General features: G+C 40.7%; 1 protein-coding gene across 2 annotated transcripts in view; it reads right to left on the bottom strand.

Annotated features, from left to right (window-relative positions):
* Positions 1 to 25,994, bottom strand: part of Negr1 (neuronal growth regulator 1) — a 732,375-nt gene that overhangs the window by 75,664 nt on the left and 630,717 nt on the right. Inside the window, exon 7 of one of the 2 annotated variants that reach the window (XM_063282428.1) lies at positions 13,587 to 17,250. The exons of the other annotated variant lie outside the window; for it this stretch is intronic. Coding sequence (XP_063138498.1) covers positions 16,901 to 17,250 — 350 coding nt within the window. The 3' untranslated portion in view covers positions 13,587 to 16,900. Of the gene's footprint in view, positions 1 to 13,586; positions 17,251 to 25,994 lie in introns of those variants that run through there. 2 annotated transcript variants of the gene reach the window in all.

Below are 25,994 nucleotides of genomic sequence, written 5' to 3'. Positions count from 1 at the left end.
GTTTACTGAAACAAATCAAAATGAATCAAAATATTTCTTCATAATAGATTCTAGGTCAGTGTACAGGCCATGACTGTCTAATATTATCCTACATACAGCCTTATTAAATCAATGGTTGTAGAATTCATAAATAATATAGTTCTCTTTATGGAATTAAGATTCAACTTGAAAACTATATTTTGGAGTCTTAACAGAGTTAACAGAGGAAACTGTAAATCCAAAAATCAAGAATCAAACACATCAAAAAGACTCTGTTGGGCTGGAATTAGGGCTCAGTTGGAGAAGTCCTGGCTCTGGAACTCTGATGACTGAGTTCAGATATAGAAAATCCACATAAAAGCTATATGAAGAGGCTGGAGTGCCTGTGATACCATGAGCCTACCAAAAATGAAAGGCAGAAACAGGAGAGCCTCTAGCTGGCCTGTTGTGTGAAGCAGCAGAGACCCCACAGCATAAAGGTGAAGGTCAACAGCCATAGATTGCCCTCTGAATGTGGATGTTCACGGCCACACATTCATACACAAAATGTCCATCCCCAGCAACACACACAGAAGAACTGCAGGACCAAATCAGTTATTTGATCTAATACATGGGAGACATTTCTGTAATGATCTCCTCTCTTTAATACCACTCTGAATGTCTCACCAGCATCTTTGTTTTGCTTTCCAATTGTGAAATATTTGAAATAGATAATGATTTGGGAAAGATAATTTTATTTAAATTTCAGGTTTATTTCAAACTTGAATATATACCCAGGTTCCACACTGTGGTTATTAGGGCAGAGGTCAGTTCTTCTGGAATGAAGCACTATGGGTATCTGAGGGGTATGTCTCTGTGTACTCATTTTCTTAGGGATATCTCTGGAGACATCATTTATTGTGATTCTATGAAAGCTTGCAACAATGTTAAATGAGTCTAGGACCAAAGTATGGATCTGGTAGATAATTACTGATATAGGCAAGGATGAATGTTTGAAGTGTGCCTTGGAGGGCAAGAAATAAAATGAGGACAACATTTTGATTATTTTGTAGTCATTTTTTTTAAACTTCATAGTTAATCCCAACATGCAGCAAGCTCATTGACTTTTGCAAAACTGGCTACTGGATAATAAAGAAGAGGTTTGCATCTGCCATGCCAGTGAGCTTGGAGAATTCCATGTAAGAAAAGTTTGTCAGGTCCCTTTATTTTTAGGTGCAAAGCTTGGACCTTTAAGACATTGATACAGAATCCCAAGCATCAGAGTCTTTTTCATTAACCAAGCCATATTTGTTTAAATACTTAAAATAAGAAACATGTGTGTGAAATATGTTAATTCTCCGCATGCTATGCAAACTTTGTTTCACAACTGTGTCTGTGCATTGCTTTTAATTGCTTTTGCAAGAATACAACAGAGTGGAAAGTTTAGGTTGCATGGGCTCAGCAGCTTCGATGGGCCAGTCTTCATGTTAAAGGACTATTTTTAATGTATTTTTCTTATAATGTTTGTAATAAATTATTTGATAAAACTGCAGTTATAGTTGTGTTGACAGCAGCTGAATGGAAGAGTGGTGTCTGTGTGTGTGCTAACACTGTTACCTTTACAAAGTATCAGAATGTTGTGTCTCTGTGCGAACACTCTTATGCTTGCAGAGTATCAGAATGTTGCCTCTGTGTGCTAACAGTCTTTCACTTGTGAAGTATCAGCAGCTGCCTTTTCACTGAGGAAACAGAGGCGGATCAACCCGCTGCCAAATAACAGCATAGTGAGAAAATATCGTAAGGATTTTCCTTCTTTCTCTGCATTTAAATTTAAACTGGCCAGATTATTATGGTTCATAGTATAGTATATTCTGCTGATATAGGTAGACTATTAGAAATGTGTAAAAAGTTGGAATTATTGACATTTTAGATGCAAGAAGGGACATGTACAGCTAGTGAGGAACTCGGTGATAGCTGGCTAAGGTCCCACTATTGTTCTTTATTCTCAGACCCAAATGGTGACTTTCCTTTCAAAAGACAAACATTTCTTCTTCTGGGTATAATCAAGTATTAAAATAGTTTTTAATTACACTAAAATGTAGCCTTACTGATATAAAACCATCTCCACGGAGAAAATGAATGTAAAAATTGCATAAATAAACATCTGGGGATGAATGTATGGATGCCAGCATTTCACTTGATTATCAATAAATTAGTCATGGTATTTATATGCTTAAACTCAGATGAGAAATATTACATATGTATTATATACTGACGAGCACTATAAAGAATTTTTTTGACAAACGAGTTCATAGATTCAATTAAAAATAAAAAATACAATTTAGAGCCTCTGAAGTCAAATGGGCTTTGTAGAGGTCTTCTTTGTTACTTTACAAACTTCATACAATTGCTGCGAATGACGTCACTTCCTGTCTCAGCAAATGCAGTTTGCTGAGTGCCCAGGGAAGAATGTGAGCATTTCTATGCATGTGCCAGGATTTAGGACATGGTCTCCGTTTTGTGGGGCCAGGGACCAGATTATTTTATGCTGTTGAGATAATAAAAATGGGTGAGGAATATACAACCTAAAAGGAGAACAGAGCCATTTTCTAAATGTCTGCTAAAAACTCTGGTTGCCCAGCAATAGTTTCCCAAGATGGGTCAGTGTGAACACAGATGTTTTAGACTGAGGTGGGTTTTTATCCCATTTTACACAAGTTTGGTATGCTGAAGAGCCTGCCACAAAGTCAGCTTCCAATGGAAACATAAGCAGTGAGCAAAACGGATCTAAGGCTTTGTCCCTTTGCAAGAAGTTCACAGCTCTTAAGGAGTATGGATGGAGTCCCTCACCTACAGGAATCATGGACACTGCAGTCCCCGAGGACTGCTTGATGAGGTATTTGCACATTCCTTTTAAAGACATTGTCTGACAACACCAGGGCCTAGGACCACATATGTAGACCTCACTTATAAAGGCTTTCTTCGTGTGTGTGTGTGTGTGTGTGTGTGTGTGTGTGTGTGTGTGTGTGGTGAAGGAAGTGTGCTTTAAAAAGTATCTGGTAAAAGATATTTGACTTTAGGATCCTGGGAGCTGGGGTCCGGCAAATGCCTGCTGCACCAAGTATCTAGCAGCAGCTGCATGAGCTTCAGTTACTTCTAGGATCAGGATCGCTATTCCCACCATGAGGTCATCATGACTGATAACTGAAACAATGAGGTAAAGGTGACTCCTTGGCGGGTCTGCCACCCAGTGTTTCCTCAATAAACAGTAAAGCCCAGATCTGGATTTCACCTCAGCACCACATCCCTTTCAGCATCAAAATGCTTCTTGCTAAGTCTTGAGTTAGTGTTATCCCAGAATCCATCACTCCCGGTGCCTTTCTGCTGGACAAATCTCTATTGGACAGGACTTTAGTGTCTGTAGTGTTCATGGATCCTGTAGGTGAGGGGTTCATGTCCTGTGCTCCTCAGTTTGATACATTAAGAGACATGAACTTCTTGCAAAGAGGCAGAGCTTTAGATCTCCTTCTGCTTACTGTTTAATCTCTGCTCCACACTCTTGGAGGCAGTTAGTGTCTAGGCTGTTGAGGTAACATTTCCATGTGTACCCTCTACAGTGTGAACCAAGCATGTGGAAAATGTATGGAGTTAGCTCATCGCCAGCTCCCCACTGGTGCCACATGCATAAGTGTGATAGGAGGGAGAGTAGAGGACAGATGGGGAAGTGGGAAGGTGGTCAGCTCTGACTATGGAAGGAATAAGCCAGGCAGATTTCATTCTCACGAGGCTTCTGTAGCCATCTCACCAGACTGGGACAGAGTTTAAGGACTCATTGGCCAGCATTGGAGAACTCACTGGCCAGAGTTGAAGAACTGACTGGCCAGAGTTGAAGGACTCACTGGTCAGAATTGGAGAACTCACTGGACAGAGTTGGAGAAATCACTGGCCAGAGTTTGAGGACTCACTGGTCAAAGTTGGAGAACTCATTGGACAGAGTTTAAGGACTCACTGGTCAGGGTTGGAGAACTCACAGACAGAGTTTAAGGACTCACTGGTCAATGTTCAAATGGATTTCCTACAAATGTCAACATGTGCATGAGACCCATTCTTCAGAAAGCAAGCCAGATTAAGGAGAGCTGTGATTTGTCATTTGTGGACATTTTAGTTAGCAGCCCAATAACATGGGGGTTTGCATTTTTTTTTCCTCTTGTGAACTTGGTTTTTAGAACCTCTGATTGGGGAAGGGGGGAAGGGTCAGATATTTGCGTCATTCTAAAATGCTAGATTCCATGCAAATTCCTTTGAGTATCAAAGCACTCTACAATCATCTGACTGGAAACAGTCAATTTCAGTAAGCTCATAAGGGATACCGAGGCAATTTCACACCTGATTTAGACCCACAGAGCTTTGACACCTGGTTTATATGGCTCTCATAAAAATTAAGAGTTGAAAACAAACTTTAAGATCATTACCCTCTCACTTCACTTTATGAGGCTGCATTCCCATCACAGGGGACAGGGGTTTGCTGATGAAGAAGAGCTTCACACTTCCCTCTACTGAGTTTGGATGCATCGCAGCATGCCTGAAATCCAAAGGTGACGGACGGGACTTCAGAACTTTTGGGCATCTAAGAATATTAATTGCCCTGTTGCTTAAGTGCGTCAGCCTATGTCACTAAGCCCAAAACAAATGAAATAGTAAATATAAACAGACTGCGGCAGCTGGCTCCACGGCCAGGCAATAGGACTGAACATTCAGTTTTCATTTGGCAGGGAGTTTGAGCAGTTTTCTGTATGCCACTGTTACATTTATAGAAGGTTTCCTCGCTCAAGGGATTAGGGAAAATCAGAGGTTGATGAAATGTGGCTGCAGAAGCAGAGACTTACATGATCCTAACCCAAAAGCGACATTTACACAGAAAGGTCGGTCGGTCCTGGTCTTCAGCTACGAGGCAGCTCAAAGATGCCACCTAGTGACTTTAGTTTTCTGGCAGTGAAAAGCACAAACCTTAGCAGAAAATGAGGGTTCCTTATACTACAGGCAGAGTCAAGTGTGCAATATAATACAAATGGCGTCTTCACAGCTTCCCCTGCCTGTTCAAACTCAGAAGGAACAATGAGTATGTGACTTCAAGTGTTTGAAAAGACACCAAGGAGCAACCATCCCCGACAGGCTCTCTGTCAAGTTTTTAACTCCTTGCCTGTTTATAACTCTTCAGTTATGAAAAAACACAGCAAACACCATTTGTACATGTGAGGTGAGTTTTGCACGCAAATGGATGGACCTAAAAAATGTCATCTTGAATGAGGTAACTCAGACATGCACGGTGTCTTCTCACTAATAAATGGATATTAGCCAAAAAAAAAAAAAAAAAGGACAGAAAACCCAAGATAAAATCCACAGAACTCAAAAAGGTCCACAAGCTGAAGGGCCCAAATGAGAATGCCTCAGTTCCACTTGGGAGGGAGAAGAAAGCAACCACAAGGGGGGAGGGAGGGACAAGGGAGAGAAAAGGGATGACGGTTGGGGGAGAGGGGAAGATGATCTGGTTTTGGGTGGGGAAAAAGGACTGAAACCCTGAGGGCCAGCAGAAAGAATGCAAACAGGTGACCTTGGGAGGAAGGAGGTTGGGAGGACCTTCCAGAATGTACTGGAGACTTAGGAAGTGAGAGACTCTCAGGACTCAAAGAGGGAGACCCTAGATGAAATGCCCTACAGTGGGGAGAGGGAACTTCTTGAGCCTACCTCCAGCAGAAAGGCAGGGAATCAAGTGAGGGATGGGTTTGTTATCCCACAATCAAAGCTCTGACCCATAATTGTTCCTGTCTGAAAGAACTGCAGTGATGGAAATGGAGAAGAACCTGAGGAAAAGGAGGTCCAGCCATAGGCCCAAAGTGGGACTCAGCTCAAGGGGAGGCCGCAAGGTCTGACACTATTACTGAGGTTATGGGGCATTCACAAAAAGGGACCCTATCATGACTGCCCTCCAAAAGTCCCAACCAGGAGCTGAAAGAGTCAGATGTAAATATGTGCACCCAACCAATGAACAGAAGCTGCTGACCCCTCTGGTTGAATTAGGGAAAATCTGGAGGAATGTAAGAAAGAGGGCAACCCCGTAGGAGGACCAGCAGTCTCAATTAACCTGGACCCTCGAGATCTCTCAGACACCGGATCATTAACCAGGCAGCATACAGCAGCTGAGATGAGGCCCCCCACACATATACAGCAGAGGACTCCCAGGTATGAGTTCAGTCAGAGAAGATGCACCTAACTCTCAAGAGACTGGGAGGTCTCGTGGGTGGGTTGGAGATATTCTCGTGGAGAAGGGTGCGGGGAGGAGGGACGGAAAGGAGGTATGGGATGTGGAACAGTTGGAGGGTGGATCGGGAGGGGAATAAAATCTGAAGTATAAAAAAGAAATAAACGAATAAGTAGGTAAATAAATAAATAAATAAATAAATAAATAAATAAATAAATACACGAACAGAAGATCCCTGATCCCTGGATCGACAATCGCAACTCCAGGCTGCTTTTTAGTGATGTCTGTATTAGTTGCTTTTCTGTTGCTATGAAGAAACACCAATGCCAAGGTGACTTGCAGAAAACCGCAGACTCTACTGTGGGTTTATAGTTTCAGAGGGTCAGCCCACAGCCATAATGGAAGGTAGCCTGGCAGCAGCAGGCAGGCATGGCACTGGAGAAGTGGCTGAGAGCTTACTTGATAAGACACAAGCACCAGGCAAAGAGAGAGATTAGATTAGATAGATAGATAGATAGATAGACAGACAGACAGAAAGACAGACAGAGACAGACAGACAGAACCAACTGGGTATAGCATGGACTTCAAAAGCTTGAAAACTAACTCCAAGTGATACACCTTCCTCCAGCAAGGCCACACCTCCCACTCCTTTCCAAACAGTTTCACCAACTAGGGACCGGGTACTCAAACGTATGGGGCTATGGGGCCTTTCTCATTGGAACCACCACAGAGTCCAATGCTTAGTGCCTCATAAATGCACAGTTAAGGGTGCTAATGTGGGTGTATGCAGTGATGGAAGGATCTCAACTTAGAGATTTTCAATAGGAGGTGTTAGTCTGGAGAGTGGGCACACCCGAGCTATCCTCCCTTCCCGCAAACCGTATAAGACTGTCTGATTACACTCCCACTTTAAAACCCAAGAGAAATCTGAAATCAAACAGGTTTTGGTGGTTCAAATGGAAGATGGGGTAGAGAAACATGGAAACCAAGAGCAGCACACTACCGTGTATGAAGTGGGAGACAAAATTGACCCCATTCCTGCCTGGCAGCAGAACCGGGATTCTGATGGGTTCAGTCACAGTTACAGAATCCAGTCAAGTTGTCACCACCGCTGGAGTCCCAGGATAAGAGATTTCCCCTAACAGCAATGCTCACGTGCACCTATGGGCACGCACACTCACATGTGTGGATGCAGAGCTCGATACTGAGTGTTGAGTCCATGAGTCATTCATCAACCAAAGCCTTTCTGGAAAAATCTCTAGGAGCGTCTTTTTAGAACATCTAACAAACAAGGCGTGACCTAAAAGATGCTAGGTTCTCTCTATGCGTCAAAGGGTTCCTTTTGAGAAGAACTTTAAATACATTCAAAAGTAATTAAAATATATAACTTAACACAAATTCCATTGTCTTCAAGAAAAGCACAGATCTGTCTAGTTGCCCCTTTGCCATTATTATATAGTTTATTTTAAAGAGATCTGCAGAGGTAAATGCAGTTACTCCATACACGAGGGGCATGAGTCTGAGGAAGACAGCCCCTGGTGAGTGACTGTCGGCAACGGCAATCTCCCACCTCAAACGGCCCAGTTCCCCAGTGTGACTCCCACTATTGGGAATAACCATCTTTTGGGCTGAAAGGGTAACTTCTTTGAGAATGCATATACCCCTTGGCAGATGCACACAGGGTTGTTGTCATGAGGGCCGTTTGTCGCAGAAACGAACATTTGTTTAACAGCTGATAAGCTGCGAATTAGATGAGCATTGCTCAGTTCTGACTGCAGGCACTCAGGTCTGGCTTCACTGGAGCATTGAAGGATGATGCTGTCACCCGATGTCACCCTAAGTGGTAGTGGAAAGCCAAAATCCAAGGGCTCACCTAATCTTCTTCTTCAAATGTAAAATCTCAGAACACATTCCCCCCAGCACCCTCCCATTTTTTTTTTTAGTTTGCTTTTGGTATTTTCACAGTTAAAGCCAATTTAGGATTTCTGTATTTCTACTTAACAGCCACAGACAGGCGTCTGCTCACTGGTGTTTAGAATCCCGAGTCTGGAAAAGGAACTGCTTTCTACATGTTCTGTTGGGGAAGAAAAAAAAAAAAAAACTAAAACATCATTAGCTTGAATCCTCTCAAAATTAGCTTGGTTTTTGGTTCTTTCTCTAATTGGTCCATTATCCATCTGGGATTTATCTCTTATGTTAAGATTTTGTACTTCTATCTCAAATATGGGCATTTAAATGAGTAATGGTGTATGTGCATGTGCCTGTGTATGTATATGTGTGCATGTGTGCCTGTGTGTGTGCACCTGTGTGCACATGCATGTGTGTGTATGTGTGTGTGTGTGTGTGAGAAAGAGAGAGAGACAGAGACAGAGAGACAGAGACAGAGAGACAGAGAGTAATATAAACTTACTTAGTTTATAAAATTATTGGAAATAATGTAACATTACAAACACGATCTTTCTAATGTATGTTTTCCCTTTCTGCAGTATTCATAAATACAGAATATAAAACTAAACTTATAAATGAGTATTCAAACTCATTGTCTAAATACTGAGAAAAATCCAAGGAGGCTTGGATACGTTCTGATGCCTAATTTTAGAACTAGCGCAGAGTAACTGCTTGTCCTTGGCAGAGCTGCAGCATCCAAGGCTCCAGGATCCAACTTCTAGAGCCTGTGGCTTCTCTGCCTTGGGTGGTAGAGAAGAATGGTAGGCACTTGTGGGATTTCTGACCTATAAAGCTGTGAGGTTATAAGTCTGCAGTTAGATATTCCCACTGCTACAATAATTTCTTACAGAGGTAATAGAAAACTCATACATTTGTGAAATCTCTCGATCATTTATCCATTCACCAATTCACTCAGGAAAACCTTGTATATTTTCTAAATGGAAGGCACAGACACATTTCATCTACCAGGAATGTCCATCTTGTTGGCTTCTGGGCTATACTGGATGGAGAATCATCTTAGCTACATATTAAATATCTAGTCACTGTATGTCTAGTAGAATTGTCTTTTGTCTTCATAGTAAACTGTGAATGATAATGATATAAAGAAACTGTACAAATTCCTCATAGAATTTTGGAGAAATTTTATTTTCCACCAGTCTCAGGTCTCTTTTTGAGGAGGAGCATCATGAAATCTCCTTCTCAGTGTAAGCCAGACTCTCTTGGATGTGGAATAAATGTACAATTTTAGTTTTCAGTATAAAATACAATGTAAAGTCAAGAACTTATATAAAATGTAGAGATATGAATTTCAACTGTTCTAATTCCTCACATCAACCACATCAATGTATCAGGCAATAAGTTCACCCTTATCATACCCATTAGTCTGTCAGATACCATCATGAGAAAGATAAGAATTCATGAATGTATAAACATGCTCCCCTAAAGGGTCTTACAACCCAAGGATGTGGTGGATCCCCTCTGTCTCCAGATAGAAAGCATAAAGCGTGTGATGGCTGTGAGGTAAATGTACAATTTCTCCAGATCTCAGAGTACCTGGCAAGTGCTTCATCAAGATTCACCATCACAATTGTGTGCTATTTCATGTAAAGAAAGTAGATACCAGCAATCATTTGCAACCATAAACTCCATGCTCTTTCTCTATATAACATACTTAATTTTTTCTTTTCTTTTATGAGATATTTTCTTTATTTACATTTCAAATACTATCCCCTTACCCAGTTTTCCCTCTGGAACATCCCCAACCCCTCCCCCCACACCCTGCCTCCATGACGGTGCTCCCTCACCCACCCACCCACTCCCTTCTGCTTCGGCTCCAGCCGCATATGTAGCAGAGGATGGGCCTTGTAGGGCATCAATGGGAGGAGAGGCCCTTGGTCCTATAACATACTTACAAGAGTTATTTAGCATACTAAGAACATGTGATCATTATGTGGTGTACTTCATGGTGGGATGTTGATTAATAATGTTGGTGATGTTTAATCCTGGATCTAGCTACATCAGAAGATCAATAGCTTAATTATCTTCTGCAGCAGAGCTGAAAGTGCACCAACAAGACAACAGAAGGGATGACAAGTAGAAGTTAGCAAGCACTCCAGTTTTCCTTTAAAAATCATCATATGTTAAATTATATTCTAAGACTTTTGCTGTACTTGTATCTGGAAATTAATCAGCTAATTATGGATAATTATAATTAATATCTGAATTCATTATTTTGAAGCCTATCAATTGGAATTTGAAATATACTCTGAGTTGTCTTAAATTTCTCACATGCTAACAATCAGAGAATAATGGAAGCTTGATTGTTACAAATTAGGAGAAAATCTTTCACAAATCTTAAAAATAAATCTCAAAACAACACTATGTTTGTTAGTGATGCTGTAGCAACCCAGCTCATGTTACAGGGAGATGGCTCTTCACAGATGGCCATGTTCCTAGGAGACAGCATTAATCTGAGACTCATCTAGCTTCCATAGGCCTCATTCCTCTTCATCCTCATTCTTAATTTTCTTACATGTGCATAATTTTATTTGCAAAACGTACGATACTATCCCCCTATTTAAAGCAAGGCAAAGCAAAACACCAGCCTTTCCTCAAATAGATGGAAGGAGTCCAAAGCACCCACACTATGTCAGACTTCCCGATCTGTATTTTCCCTATCTGCACAGAACTGGGAGTAGTCCAGGCTCACCCTGCCCTCCTGACCTCATCGAGGCCTCTTTTCTGACAACCTGATATGTTCCCATTTTCTTTTTTCTCTCCCTCTGGCTCAGACCACACATAAAGCTTCCACCTGACCACCAAAGTACTAAACAACCCAACAATTGGCCTGTCCCCAAGGTTGAATAGACCCAGGTTCCAGGCAAGGGATACAACACCCTCAGCAATCCAGTATTGTAGACTTTGTGAATGTCACTAAGCTCTAGGATCAGTTTACACTCTGAATATTCTTGTAGCTCCATTCAAGCATATTGTATGGGTTTATGTCTCCTCTGACATAATGCTCTCTATCAAAGTCAGGAATGACTTTGTCTAGAAAGATTCTTCTGATACTCTTCGGGCAGAACTGGAGTTCCTAGTTCTGCCAGTTCTTTCTATTACACCACATACTAGTTATACAAATCTCTTCTATATGCCTGTCTCATTCACATATGAGAGTGTGAAAGTGGAAGTATAATAGTAGGCAAGTTACCTGTGCATTTCTACTGTACCATGTGATGTGTGCTCAGATGCTCAGTGAATTCTTTTTTTTTATTTTTTATTTTTTATTTTTATTTTTTATTTTTTACTTTTTTTTATTAACTTGAGTATTTCTTATATACATTTCGAGTGTTATTCCCTTTCCCGGTTTCCAGGCAAACATCCCCCTCCCCCCTCCCCTTCCTTATGGGTGTTCCCCTCCCCACCCTCCCCCCATTGCTGCCCTCCCCCCAACAGTCTAGTTCACTGGGGGTTCAGTCTTAGCAGGACCCAGGGCTTCCCCTTCCACTGGTGCTCTTACTAGGATATTCATTGCTACCTATGAGGTCAGAGTCCAAGGTCAGTCCATGTATAGTCTTTAGGTAGTGGCTTAGTCCCTGGAAGCTCTGGTTGCTTGGCATTGTTGTACTTTTGGGGTCTCAAGCCCCTTCAAGCTCTTCCAGTTCTTTCTCTGATTCCTTCTTAACAACCAGTAGAAATACAAGATGACCTGGTTTCTGTTTCTAGCAGTTCCAGTCCCTTGTGGCTTAGCTCTATGTCCACATGGGAATTTGTCCTGTATTCATCTGTTCAATCAACCATTCACTGTCCCTCCTCCCATCATCCATATGTCAGTGTATCCATTCATTCACTCATCCATCAATTATCTATCCATCAATCCACCATCCATCTACCACCCATCCCTCTACCCATCTCTCAGTTACCTATCCATTTGTCCATCTATCATCAATCAATTCATCTATCATTTATATATCCATCCATCTCTGCAACTCATCTCTCAAGTATTTATCTATGGATCCAACTATCAACACATCCATTCATCACTTTATCAATCCATACACTCACCTATTATCCCTCAATCCATTCATTCATCATCCATCCATCCATCCATCCATCCATCCATCCATCCATCATTTATTTATCATTGGGCTCCCATCTATCTTGCCATCCGTGGCTAGTGAGGCACACACAGTCAACAGAGTCATTGCAATGTCTGACTTTCACTTTTAGAATGAAATGGACATGAGCTAACTTTCATGATTAGTAATGAAATGGACAAATTACTCAATTTTCTTGCTAAGTTAATTTTTTTTATGAAATGTTTTTACTGATCTCCACCTATGGGTGTTTTACTGAGGCTCCCCTGAGATTCTTTTTATTACCAGCTTTAGCTTTTTATAAACTGCTGACTCACTTGTTTATTTCTCAAGGAATGGCAATTTCTTGATACTTTTTTCCAGTAGAGAATTTGATGTTGTACTTACACGTTTATTTAATATCTTACCATAAATACATACAAAATTTCTAGAGTAAACTTTATTTTAGGAGTTGATAGAAGAAATTTGGCGTTGGTTAGATTGGTAGTGAATTAACTTCAAGTTTTGTTGTAGTGACTTCTTTTTAGATGAGTTATCACTCATTGTGAAAGTAAAGGTGTTGGGTAGATCACTGAAGGAAGCCCATGATGCCTGCTATCATGTGTTATCTGGAGACTCACTCAATATTTTCATTGCCACAATGATGTTTGGGGAAGACAGAGCATGGGATGAGCTCCATGGACAAAGAATTCATTTATCCACCACCGTCTGTTGTCTACAGTTACCCTCCATCTTCTTTCCTTTGTTAACAGCCACACTCTACACAACCATCCCTAATTTGTGAGGACAGTTCACATATGCAAAGACTCCAGGAAAAATTGTACACTTCTATCTCCAAACTGAAATGATGTAACATATTTATTATACTAATAGTTAATAACATGCTGTCTCCTAAGGAGGCTTAACCCTCTTAAGGTTTCCTTAAGCTCTCAGCACTTACATGGTGTCCAATACAATTGCTGTTCAGTGAATGTTTGCTAAGCGTTGGACTGTGTTATTCAGAGGAAATGCGAAATGGGGATTCCTGGGGTAATGAATAAAGGCATTTTTCCCTTTTAAGAAAATTCAGCCAGCAAACTGAAGGTTGATTTGCCAAGTAGATGAATCAAACAGGAATTATTCAGTTCTGGAGTTCTTTATACAATGTGGCATCTCTCTGAGTCAAAATAATTCTGTTTACAAACATTGGTATTTATGTTTTCATAAATAACATTGTTTAGATTCAAGCATACATGCTTGATGGCAAAGTTTGAGGCATTTTTAACTTTGGTTCTGCCACATATCTGCTAATTTCCCTGAGGTAAATGCTTTCTTTTTCTACTTGGGTGTCATATGGAACTAGCTTTCCTTAATGGACATATAGTCATATTGACATACCTAAATACATTAAGCTTAATGATAGTCATTTTAAAATATTGACACTTTACAAAGGTAGTAGGAGGTTCTGTGTTGTTAAAAATACCAAGTAGCTGATTAATGTATGGAAATTTTTTTTAACACTTTGTTAGTTATCTAAGGATAAGTAAGTTCATTTTATTATCAATGGCATGCACTTAACAATGAAGTGATTTTCATAATAATGATACTCATTTGATTATTGCTAAGTTATTTTCAGGGCTAAGAGAAGATAGTTTCATGTAGGGCATCACTGGTGCCTTGAACAAACCCTACTTTGTTCTTTGTTTATCATCTAAGTGATTACCTGGATGAATGTTTATTCTGAGAAATAGACAAAGCCAAGTGAATGCTGGATTGATTGGAATTTAATTGTTTAAGGGTCCCCATGAGGCTGTACAGAAGTGGCCAGTGAGTTTAAGATCAGAATGAAGAGCTCATGGTGAGTTGGTTCCTGGATTGGGAACTTCAGTCTTAACCTGTCAGATTTCAAGTCCCAGCAGATGGCGGCAGTGTGGGGCTAAGATATTCAGGTCCAACAAGCCCAGCCCAGCATTAGTGACAGTAGCTCATCTATTCGAAGTACTCCACCCTTCCCTTCTTTTAAAAAAAATAAATCTCTACTACTAAAATATACTTCAAAGATAATCACAAAATTGTGTTTGCTTTAAAAAAAAGTTAAATAGAAATGGTATATGTATTTGAATAGCACACCACTTTCCTCTCCCTAATGACGGCCATGCTTTAGCCCGGGACCATTACCCAGAATAACACATCCCAGCCAGGCAATTATCATAAAAGGAGACTGAATTCTCAAATTCGCCACACGTCTCCCTCATCATGAAAAATGGCCTTTCCCTCTCCGACGCTGAGGCTGAGGTGGATCAAAGAGTTTCTTTTGTTCTTCTTGCATCCTATCTTTTGTGGCCTTTTCTTGAACAATGGCGTTAATAATTCAGCTTTCACTCCCTTCAATTGTGACACATTTTGACTTTTCAAGAATGTATAAAAATATAAGTTATGACTTTGAGACCTTCATTTCTTTAGAACGCTCCAACATGACCGATATAAATCTGTTCTCTCCAGTCCATCCTCAGTGCGCCCAGTGTTCCTGCAACGGCGTCTACTTTATCTCCTCTTTAACTCTCTTGCCGCAATATCAGGAATTATGAGATCTGCTTCAGTTCTGAATCTATTCTCTTCTCTGCTTATGTAGAAGCAGAAAATTGGATATTTCTGCTGAATGCTTTAGTGAGAATTTTCACCGTCTATTGTTCTTTGAATGGTATTTTCTTAAGGCTTGTTTCTGACAGCTGGGACTCTCAACTTTGGATTCATTTGTATTAACCTTGAATGGACTTTTACTTAGTGTGATGTATTGCCAACTCTTCTTGATACTCTATTCAGCATGTGCCCACACTTTTAAGATCATTTGTTTATTCTTTATTGCCCTGCCAATCTTGCTTAAACTACATACTTTTTGAATACTTGTCCAACCACATTTGTCCTGGGAAGTCTTTAATAAAGGTACAATTAATGGAAGCCAAGTTTCATTGATAGCTGTGCTTGTTCTGTGTTCTTCAGTTCATTAATTCAATTCAATTCAACACATATTTATTAACTTTCTCTATAATGATTTTTTTTCTAAAATTGCTTACATTATACTTTCAAAGGTCACACAGTAGAAGAATTCAGTTTTACAGCAATGGCTCAAACCAAGGTAGCTGGTTGAGATGAGATGTTTTTCAGCATTATATGGAAAGATAGAAGTCTTTTTAAAGATTAAAAACAATTTCCTTGTTTGCTTTATAGCTGTCCCTTCTGCGGCAGAGGTTGTGATTGAAGAGTGTCTGTTGAGAGTGACTCTTGGTTCATTTGGCTTACATAATTTCTACTCCAGACAGAAAGTGAGTATGTGCTTAGATGCCACTAGGCATTACTTTTAAAAATGGTGTGCACCCCCACTCTTTGTTTAATTGAGAAAAGTACTTTAACTTTTAAAATTAGCAAGGCTTTATCTAAGAAATGAGATCATGGCTAAAGGAGAAAGCAAGTATATATTTTATTTACACACTAGCTGGCTAAAATATATGGAAATTACTTGATATCTTTTAGAATTGACAGATAAAATAAGATCAAAAATGTATATGCATACAATTAATCCTAAGACCTCATATACTCAGGTACATGCCTTGGGTGATCACAAGTACCGTGGGAATCATATCTTTTATAAGTTGTTATAAATTAATAGCACAGTCAGGTTCTGATTTACTCTAATATTAAGCTCAAACTTGAGGGTTTTTTTTGTCCCATCCAAAACAGAATACTGCAATTAATAGTGTCATGTAAACTCTGCCTACACCCGTGGTAAAATAGTTTTAGACAGTCTATCCAAATATGCCTCATTTCGAGAGGTTACAAAAATGAATCCTGTAATTTGAGCAGAAAGTGTTGCACTATGAGACTCTTTAAATACTTAATCATAAGCCTGATCTAGCTCATCTCACTGTGGGGGTGGGGCATTCATAATCACCCAAGCCAATTTAAAGCATTTTTGATTGATTACAATTTGAGATACATTTTTTTCCCTTTCTAAACCTCTCAGTTTCTCAGATCAGCAAATCTCATTTTAGACTAAAATTTAGTGCCATTTATGGAACAAGAAACAAACAACTATTTAACTAACTTATACCTCCTCCTGGTAGGCGACATCCAAAACCCTTTAACTCAGTGGTTATAGAAGTCCATGTGAGTTTTTCAAAGCTAATGGCTTCAGAAAGTTTGACCTTCTTTAAATACCCAGCAGCCAATGTTCAGAATAAGGCACTAAATCTCTATGTAACAAGATAAAGGTTGTTTCTCATATCAGTAGCATTTATCTTGATTTGTGTGTGTGTGTGTGTGTGTGTGTGTGTGTGTGTGAGAGAGAGAGAGAGAGAGAGAGAGAGAGAGAGAGAGAGATATTCAGAAATATTCCCAGTTGAAAACAACTCTTAAAAACACTCTTTCCAGATGAATGTCTGCAGTGGAACTGAGAACAATCTGGAAATAAAGCCTAATGTCTGAAGTCAGTCCTTTGCCTTGACAGTTTCAAGAGATCAAACGTCCTCCTGGAATACAGAGAGTGGGAGAACTCGCCTTCCCCAGATGGCTCCGAGTGGAAACATTAAATGTCCTCTTGCCTCATAATGATTTCTATACTGAGGTAATATCAAGCTAAAGTAAATAGTTTTAAAATAGCTACTCAGAAACTTCGGTAAATTTGCAACACCTCTGTTTTTGAAGGCAGAGGGTAGCTAATCAGCTCGCAATGCTTTGAGTGTGACACAAACCCATGAGAAGTAACGATGTACTCCAGCAACCTGGTCAGACACCACTCGTAAGACACAGAGGGAGACCACATCACAGAGAGACAAGACAAGTGACAGACACCAGAGCCACATCCATGTCTGTGGCCCAGAAGCAACTGGCTGTGTTTCTGTGACAATGCAGAAATCTTGCTTGATAGAAAAAGTACCCAGACATACTTTGTAAATGTATGTGGATACTGACCTGGACTTGTGACAGGACTAGAGGTAGTAGGCTCAATAATTTCTACAAAAAGGGGAAAAGGAAAGAAAAGAAAAACATTGTGTGCATTAATCATACATAGAGACAATCAGCAAGCATGCAACATGTACTCAGCGGGACTCTGATGTGCAACTTCCCTGACTGAAGAATAATCAATAAAACCTGTGTCTGAGGCTGAGAGAGCCCTGGATGTGTTTGCTGCTAGGCCGTCACCCTTACTGAGCTAAGATTCAGGAGACATTTCTAGTTTGCTTCACAGTACTACATATACTATGCCAAGGTTCAGGACCAGAATTTTCAGGCAATAAAGTTTGAAGTCTTCTGCTAAGATTCTGAAACTTACTAGGTGACTAACGTGCTAAAAATGCTAGAACCTGCACACATGTCATTTTCCGATAGTGGACATGGGTTACAGAATGGTCTGTCAAAATTTGGATAGTATGTACTAAAAGCATGAGTCATGGGAAAATCCCAAATTGTCCCTGCTTGTCATTTTAAAGATTAAATCTCATAATTCACAAACACATACCATGACTTCTTAGCTGCCCAGTCATGTCTGCGTTTATGTTTCTGACTAAAAGTGGGGCATTTACACACATACCCTTTGTGGTGCTAAGTTTGGTCCACTTGACTCAAATTTGAATCAGCTGGGAAGGGAGTCTTAGTGAAGTGTTGTTTAAAGTAAGTTGCTTATAGGTATGTCCACTGGAATGATCTTAATTACATTAATTGAGGTGATAAGACATGCCTACAGTGGGTAATATCATTCCCTAGACAGGGGATCCTGAATTGTATAAAAGTAGACACTGAGTTTAGCACTAGCAGGCATGCATTAATTTAGGGTTCTCTTGTCCTTGACTGTCGATATAGTGCAAATTCTTGCTACCTTGATTTCAACTTCATGGACTATATTCTGGAATGATGGGCCAAATAAATCCTTTATCTCTTAAGCTGGTTTTTCTTCAGAATTTCATCACATCAACAGGAAATGAAAATAAGACACCCGCACACTGTGTACACACACATAAAACACATACACGATTGGACTACCTGAATCATAAGGTCCTACTTACCAATGTAACCCTCTTGTTATTGTCTAACAAACTACATAGCATACAAAATTAAAAATCATTGCTACATTTTTCACTCTAGATTTCTACCCTTTAACCTTTTGTTAAAAGAAAGTCTTTTCAGGTAGTAGGTGTTAGGGATAATGAAAATCATTATAGAAAGGCCAGCACTGTTGCCGGTAATCTAAACAATAGCAGAAGCTCCCTTAGAGACTATCACTAATGAGGCAGAACTCAAATATTAAGACTTGTATTTTTGAGGAACTGTGGTCCAAGGAATCAGCCATGTTTTATCTTCAGTATAGAACTTGGCCATTGCCAATTTTTCACAGAAGCAAAACGACAGCACTAATTCCTGTAACTGAATATACTGAAAGTAATTGTGGGAGTCAAAGCTGAGATCCACTGCAAGACCTTGTAGCCAGGAAGCCATGTGCAGGGCCCATGGGACGTACTAGCTCAGCAGAGAAAGAAGTGGTGTGTGTCTGTCTTGATGTGCACGAATATGTATGAATGCACGAATGCGGATGGGGTGTGTGTATTTGTGTGCATCTGCGTATGTGTGCACATGCATCCATGTGTATGGTATGTGTGGATTTGTGTGCATGGGTGCATGTGTGGGTTCATATACATGCATATTTTACCTATGGATGTATTTGGGTTGCCACTGTTTGTGGACTCTCTTTTTCTGATAAGGCAATGAAAAAGTCAATGAATCCACAATTCCATTCACAGCAAATGCATTCAAATGGACAATCTCTATTACTCTACTTTGGCTTTTGGCTTTAACAACAACAACAACAACAACAACAACAACAAAACAACAAAACTCTCATGTGGCAGGAGCTATAAAGCCAGGCTTCCAAGGAAAACATTTTTGAGGTTCAGCTAGTTGAGCCATCCAAGCGAGTGTTCATCCTACAAGCAAGCTGATTCTTGAGGCCCTGGGTTCTGCTCTGAGCCAATAGGTTCTGCAAGATCTTCAGATGGCTAAACCAAACCATAACCAGATCTGGGAGTGTTCATTGAGAAGAGTGTTCTCATAGGGTGAAAGATTATAAACTGTGGCTCAAGTATTGAAGCCCAGCCACCCGTCCGACAGTGGGAGCAAGTGCTATTGAGAAGTTTTGAAAGATAAGAACATTTTACAGCCTCATTAAAATTCTACTGATCATAGAAATTAACAAAATTTTACATAAAAATCTCAATAGAGAAAAATCTAGTGGACACGGGCACGATGATAAAACTTAGAAAAATTTTATGATTATTAGGTTTTAAAATTTAAAATGTTCTCCCATGATATCTTGGACATGTCAGTTTAGTACCATAAAATAAATTTACTAATAGAAACTTACAATATATACTCAGATGAAAAAATAAGTCAAAGGAGAAAGGCAACCCTTACATGGTTCAGACAACAAGCCTAATGGAGTCTTTTTTATTCATGCACAAACTACTTTCAGTGGGGCAGTGAAAGAGGCTTCTATGTAGAGTAACTTGGCCACTGAACTTCACTCTGTTTGTTTTCCTTGTTTCGAGTTTGTAACACCGATCAGTAAATTCACCGAGAAAGACCGGTGGTGTAAAGACTGGAGAGCCAAAGAGCTATCACTCCGAACCATCTCTTTACCATGTTTATTTGCTTGAGCTAAATGGCTTATGTAAGGCCACACTGTCTCACAGAATAGGTTGTAAAAGAACACAGGAATTTAGCGCACGAGAAGTGTTGCGGGCAATATCCAGATCCGTGCCATGGATTTGGCTTCATAGCCAACTTGAGATTTGTTTGTTCTCAAATAGACAAGTTAGGTTCCCTAGCGAGATGAGTTTATGAACAGATATAATTATAAGCAGAGAATTTTGTTGACCGTAAAAATCTAGAGTCACATGTACGTCTGGGCATCAAAAAAAAATAATGAGAAATCAGGGTGAATTAAAGTTCTGGGAGTGGGGATCCCAATGCCTAGGCTGTGACAGGTGGGACCTTGGGTAGTTCCTGGGTGTCAGAAAGTCCTGAGTTATAAAGGACTCAGCTCAACCAGGATCAAATCTCTCACTTGCCTCCATTCGGCTGTGGGAGGACAGAAGTTAAGGAAACTCTGAGCTCCAGTGTTTCCTTTGTGGAATATAGCTGAATGTCTCTATTTTGTAGGTTGCAGGGATGATTAAGGACATGGCAGAGACAATCAAGCAAGCGTGAACAAGGGTAGGGATATGTCACTGCTTAGACAGGAGTGGGGAACAATGCTTTCGACTCATTAAGGAGTTCTAAGTAAACTTCTGGAACTTATTTGCCACACTACACGGAAGCAAAGATGGAGATCTTGAGTTGTGAGAACTACACAAGTACAGTCAGCCTACCTGGGAAGTAACTGGGTATTAATATCCACAGTTAAAGCACTGAACATGTGCATCTTAACAGTTCTGACTGAGGTACAGTTTATGTTACGAACTTACAAATCCAGATCTAACAATTGTTTTAAGAAAGAAAAGTATACTTTAATCCTGGAATTATTTGTGTCAAATTATAGGCATACATTTTAGCACATACAAAAACTATTCAAAATGATATTCTCCCCCTTTTTAAAATTTTTTTTCTTTTATTGGATATTTTCTTTATCCCCTTTCCCAGTTTCCCCTCTGGAAACCCCCATTCCATCTCCCAACTCCCTGCCTTCATGAGGGTGCTACCCCTCACACCCATCCACCCACCCACTCTCTCCCACCTCCCCATCCTGGCATTCCCCTGCATTGGGGCATTGAGCCTTCACAGGACCAAGGGCCTCTTCTCTCATTGATGCCTGACAAGGCCATCCTCTGCTACGTATATAGCTGGAGCCATGGGTCACTCCATGTGTACTCTTTGGTTGGTGGTTTAGTCCCTGGGAGCCCTGGGCTGCCTGGTTGATTGATGTTGTTCTTCCTATGGGGTTGCAAACCCCCTTAGCTACCACAGACCTTTTTTCTGACTCCTTCACTGGGGACCACGTTCTTCCTTTTATCAATAAACACAATACAAACAGCCACTATTTTTAAAAACAAACAAACAATAGTTTAGAGAATCTTGTTGAGCAATAGTCGAATTGACTATCTCAATTTAATCTATTCTAGATTTGCTTATGGGTCATTGACTCAATAGATCAGCAGTTATTTATTCTGTGTCTGTTATAGCAAAGCATTACTATGATATTAATTAAAAGTGGAAAAGGTATAAATTCTTAGCATACAACATCTATTATCACATTCCCCTCCCCCAACATCTGTGGGGCAGATGCCATTCCAGGTGAGGAAAAGAACCTTAAGGAGGTTAAAAGTCAGGTTTTGGTCAGGAGCTAATGAGATAGAGACAGGAGATGCTGTGTCTTGGCTTTGCTTTTGCTAACACTCTGCTGCATCTGTAATTACTGCAACTGCTGCAATTGCTGCAGAAGAGCATTCGAAGCAAGAGCTGGACCACCACTAGGGCCTTTGTACCAATGACTTCCATTCACCAGTCTGTAAAACAGGCAGAATCAACCCTTGCAAAACAGGCAGGTTCAACTCCTGCTGCTTCTGTAATAGAGTTTTCTACTAAGAGAAGGATTTGCCATGATATATTCTCTCTCTCTCTCTCTCTCTCTCTCTCTCTCTCTCTCTCTCTCTCTCCCTCAGTTTCTAATCCAAAAGCAGTTACAGTGTACAGTTTCTGGATTTAGTATAGTACTCAGTATCAGAGAAAGAACGTTCAGCTAACATAGAGAGTGCTATCAAACAGAAGCACACAGCTGAGCAAGGCCTTTGCATGTACAAACCTCCACTCAGCTAATGGTGGTTTTTACAGAGAGTGCTTAGCTTTTAAGAATGTCACTGTTTTTATAGGGATCAGATGGGAGCCACTGTTTTGTACCTTAGTCATCAACTTGTGAGCAGAGAAATATCTTTCTCAAGGTATGGAGTGCACTCTCCTGATGAGCCACAGAGGCCCCAAGAGTCTGCTTCTCACTCATTACCTGCAGCATGAGAGTGCACCCGGGAAGGATAAGGGCACCATGTGTCACCGATGCCACTGTGGGACTGGGGAATTGGCTGTGGCAGAGGGGCAGTTTTGATCATACGTAACACAGGGTAAAGAGAAGTTCACCCAGGCAGGCATTTTGTACAGTTACGCAGAAAACAAGGTAATGTAAAGAAAGAGAATAGTTTTCCTTATTAAATGTAGTTTTGTCCAGGACAAGAAGACATCTTATTTAAGAAAGCACCGAGAAACAATGAGCCATAAGATGAAGCCACTGGCAGTGAATCTTTCTGTAGACGACGCTAATTATTGTTCACTACATGCACGGTCCAGTACTTACTAGATCCTCTGATGCCAGGCTCCTTCATGTATGTATATATATATTAGGTCCTATTTGGATTCTAGGATGTTATTTTGTGCTGTGATGCAGTATTGTGTGTGAGTGTGTGTGTGTGTGTGTGTGTGTGTGTGTGTGTGTGTGTCTGTGTGCGTGTATCTTTTGGACTGTGGAGAGATAACAAGACTGAGCTGCAGAGACAAGGCAGAAATTAATCCTTTTGGTTGCCATGGTTTCACTGAAAGATCTGATTGCCGTTCGCTGTGGTGCTGAGGCAGTAGGATGAAGCGCATGCAGCTCTGCCAGGACCAAGGTTAGCATGGATAGGGGCACAGAAGACAGGCTCTAAGCTGACACAGAACACAGAACAACCATAGGGACCCGACGTGAGCCGCGTGGCTTCCCTTTCCATATAGGCTTATAATGAGAGTGTCGGCAGGCTTAACAGAGAAGCAGAGGTGCTGCTGGAACTGCAGCCTTGCCTCTGGGAAGGGACTCATGAGTTCAAAGATCATTGCAGCGGTGTTAAAACTTTATGTTGTTACAAATGGCTACCACGCAAATTCCCCCTTAAAATTTCTCTTTCTCAAGAAAACAACTTCTATTAATGAGAGATGACGAGTACCCTGATGGGTGGTTCTATTGCTATTCCAAGTATTCTGCAAAGTAACAAAGGCTTTGTGTCACCATCTTGCTCATGGCTGCACTCACATACCAGAGTTTCACGAGAGCTTCACACACACACACACACACACACGCTCACACAAAGGAGGAGGCTCCCCTGAGATTTAAAAGGGATATTGACTCTGTAATGAGCACAGAAAATTGGGTTGCGAGGGAATATAATTCCTTCTAATCTAGAGCAAATCTGGAGAGAATTTCTTTTCCTTGAAACTTATTTGACAATAACTGTGGAAGCGAGCAAAAAAAAAAAAAAAAGGAAAGGAAAAAACCTTCTGCAGACAGGCCTGCCAGTCATGGAGCACAGCTGAGACCCTGCAAAGGCAGTAGGGGTCTTGTTCCTCCTTCCTGCAGCACTGCATCCTTTCCTGGAATTCTGTCCCTGACATCTAATAAGCAGTAGACTTGGTGGAGTGCACTAATGAACGAATGCTGCAGGTGGAGCTAGATGACAGTTATAGGCTCACACAGAAGCTCTGACCTGATACACAGAACTCTGACTACAGTGTAGGTGCTGAAGCATTCTGACTCGGAAGTGAGAAATCTGACAGCTACTTGGTGTTCTACTCCTTGTGTGGGAAGCCCCAGAGTGTTCTCCCCACTGTACCTTGCTGTGTGCTGTTATGGAACAAACTGAATTTCAGTGGAATTAAAAACTCTTCTTGATACCATGTCAGTCGTATCTATTCAGACTTCTCCCTACTCACATCCTTCCAAATTTTCCATTCTGGGCTGTCGCCAGGTATAAGACATTGATGACTGTAATCTTTGGTACACAGTATACATGTAATCCATCACATTGACTATCTATAAAATGTCTATCATGTACCAGGGACTATGCTCAGATCTTTAGAGAGATTATTTTGTTTTTACAATTACCTTATAAGGTAAGACGCTATTTTTTCCTGTTTTGCAGCTGGGTAAACTGAAGTTCAGAGGTGTTTAATCTACTCAGTGTCACCTCTGTGGCATAAAGTAAGCAGAGAGTATAGATTTTTATTTTATATGTAGGTGACAAAACAGGGTTCAAAGCACGAGTGACTTGGCCAAGTATGCTAAGCAAGTAAGCATGTAAGGCACACACACACACACACACACACACACACACACACACACACACACACACACAAGATACCCCAAGAGCTGCTCCTTCCATAGACAGATGCAGGTACTCAGCCCAGGAGGACACATCAGTTACTGAATACAGGGTACTTGGACAGTGCTCACTCCAAAGACCAAGTGTGCAGCCTCCCTCCTAGCATAGATTTTATTTTCTACCACTTACAGCCTCTAGACACATTTGAATCAAAGTTGATGTTAATTGGCAAAACACACACTATTAAATGGTTCAGGAAAACCAAACATTAGGAAATATCATTTACTTAAGTGATATTTGGTTGAAACATTTAGTGATGAGACAGCCGAGTAGCAGAACTGGTGGTCACAGGAAGCTGGATGAGCCTCCAGTCTGTGCAGAAACTGCAGATAAAGTTGGTTTCGACAGTTAGTTGTATCCTCTTTAGGTATAGCCACTAGGAAAAGGGAGATTTTCAGTATTCATAGTGAAAAAGAGCCTGCTTTTAAGGATTCTGGATAACAGTTCAGTTAGACACAGTGTTTGTCTTTCAAGAATTGGACCTTGAGTTTGAGCCCGAAATCTACATACACAGTAGGTATGGTGGTGTATACTTGCAACTCCAGTGCTAGGGACACTGAGTCAATCTATCAGTGAGTTCCAGACCTGAGAGAGACCTGTGTCAACATTCCAGGTTGATAGAGAAGAGGATGGAGGGAGGGTAAAGGGAAAATGCTAGGATACAAGTGATCTGTCAGGAGGAGTGTGAGAAGGGGCACTCTTTAGGAAAGGGGGAGAAGCAAATGCAGAAGAATGGTGGATAAAATAACATAAGAACATCTGAAAAAGTCACAAGTTAATGGCGCCAACTATTAATGAGAATAAAACAACAAAACCCCCACCCCTATAATATACACAAATCAAGTATAAAAATACACACTTAGAAGAATTTTAATGGAATCCTTTTCATCTGGGATGACAGAGCTCCCTCCAGGAGCCCAAACTACCCAGCAAAATCCCAACAGCAGAAACACAAAGCCCTCTTTTGAGTTGTTGCCCAGAGCCCTCAAAGCACACTGTCTATTGTTTCCACCTCTGGTACCCTCAGAGGCAGAAGGTAAGGTGCTATTGCTAAAGAAATAGAAACCCCTGGGCTGGATCTAACCTGAATGCCCTTTTCGTCAGATCTAGCTTTCATAGTACTAGAAAGCTCCAGGTAACCAACTGATCTCTATGGACTTAAGGCTCACTCGATAACGGGCAAAACATGTCTAGTACTAAATACCTAGTCACCTACTCAATGCGAATGAAGGTATGGTTATTGAAGGGGTATCTACAACCACTCAGCCAGCATAATCCCTAACAAGAGTCTATAAACATTTGCCCTTATACCTACAGATAAGTATAGTCCTCATCCCTCAACAAGGAAACTTCTCTTTGCAACAGATGGTGACCACTACAGAAAACCACAATCAGCCAAAATTCAGAGTTCTGGATCTCAGTCCCAGTGGATACACATACCCAATATGTAAGGCTCAGGGGACATTGTGGAAGAGGTTCCAGAAAGATTGTAAAAGCCCCTTAAGGAGAGGATCAGGGAGTTTGCTGTGA

Source organism: Rattus norvegicus, chromosome 2 (assembly GCF_036323735.1).
Source record: "Rattus norvegicus strain BN/NHsdMcwi chromosome 2, GRCr8, whole genome shotgun sequence".
Classification (NCBI taxonomy): Eukaryota; Metazoa; Chordata; class Mammalia; order Rodentia; family Muridae; genus Rattus; species Rattus norvegicus.
The sequence above is the reverse complement of the archived record's forward strand: the minus strand, read 5'-3'. Positions and strand labels throughout refer to the sequence as shown.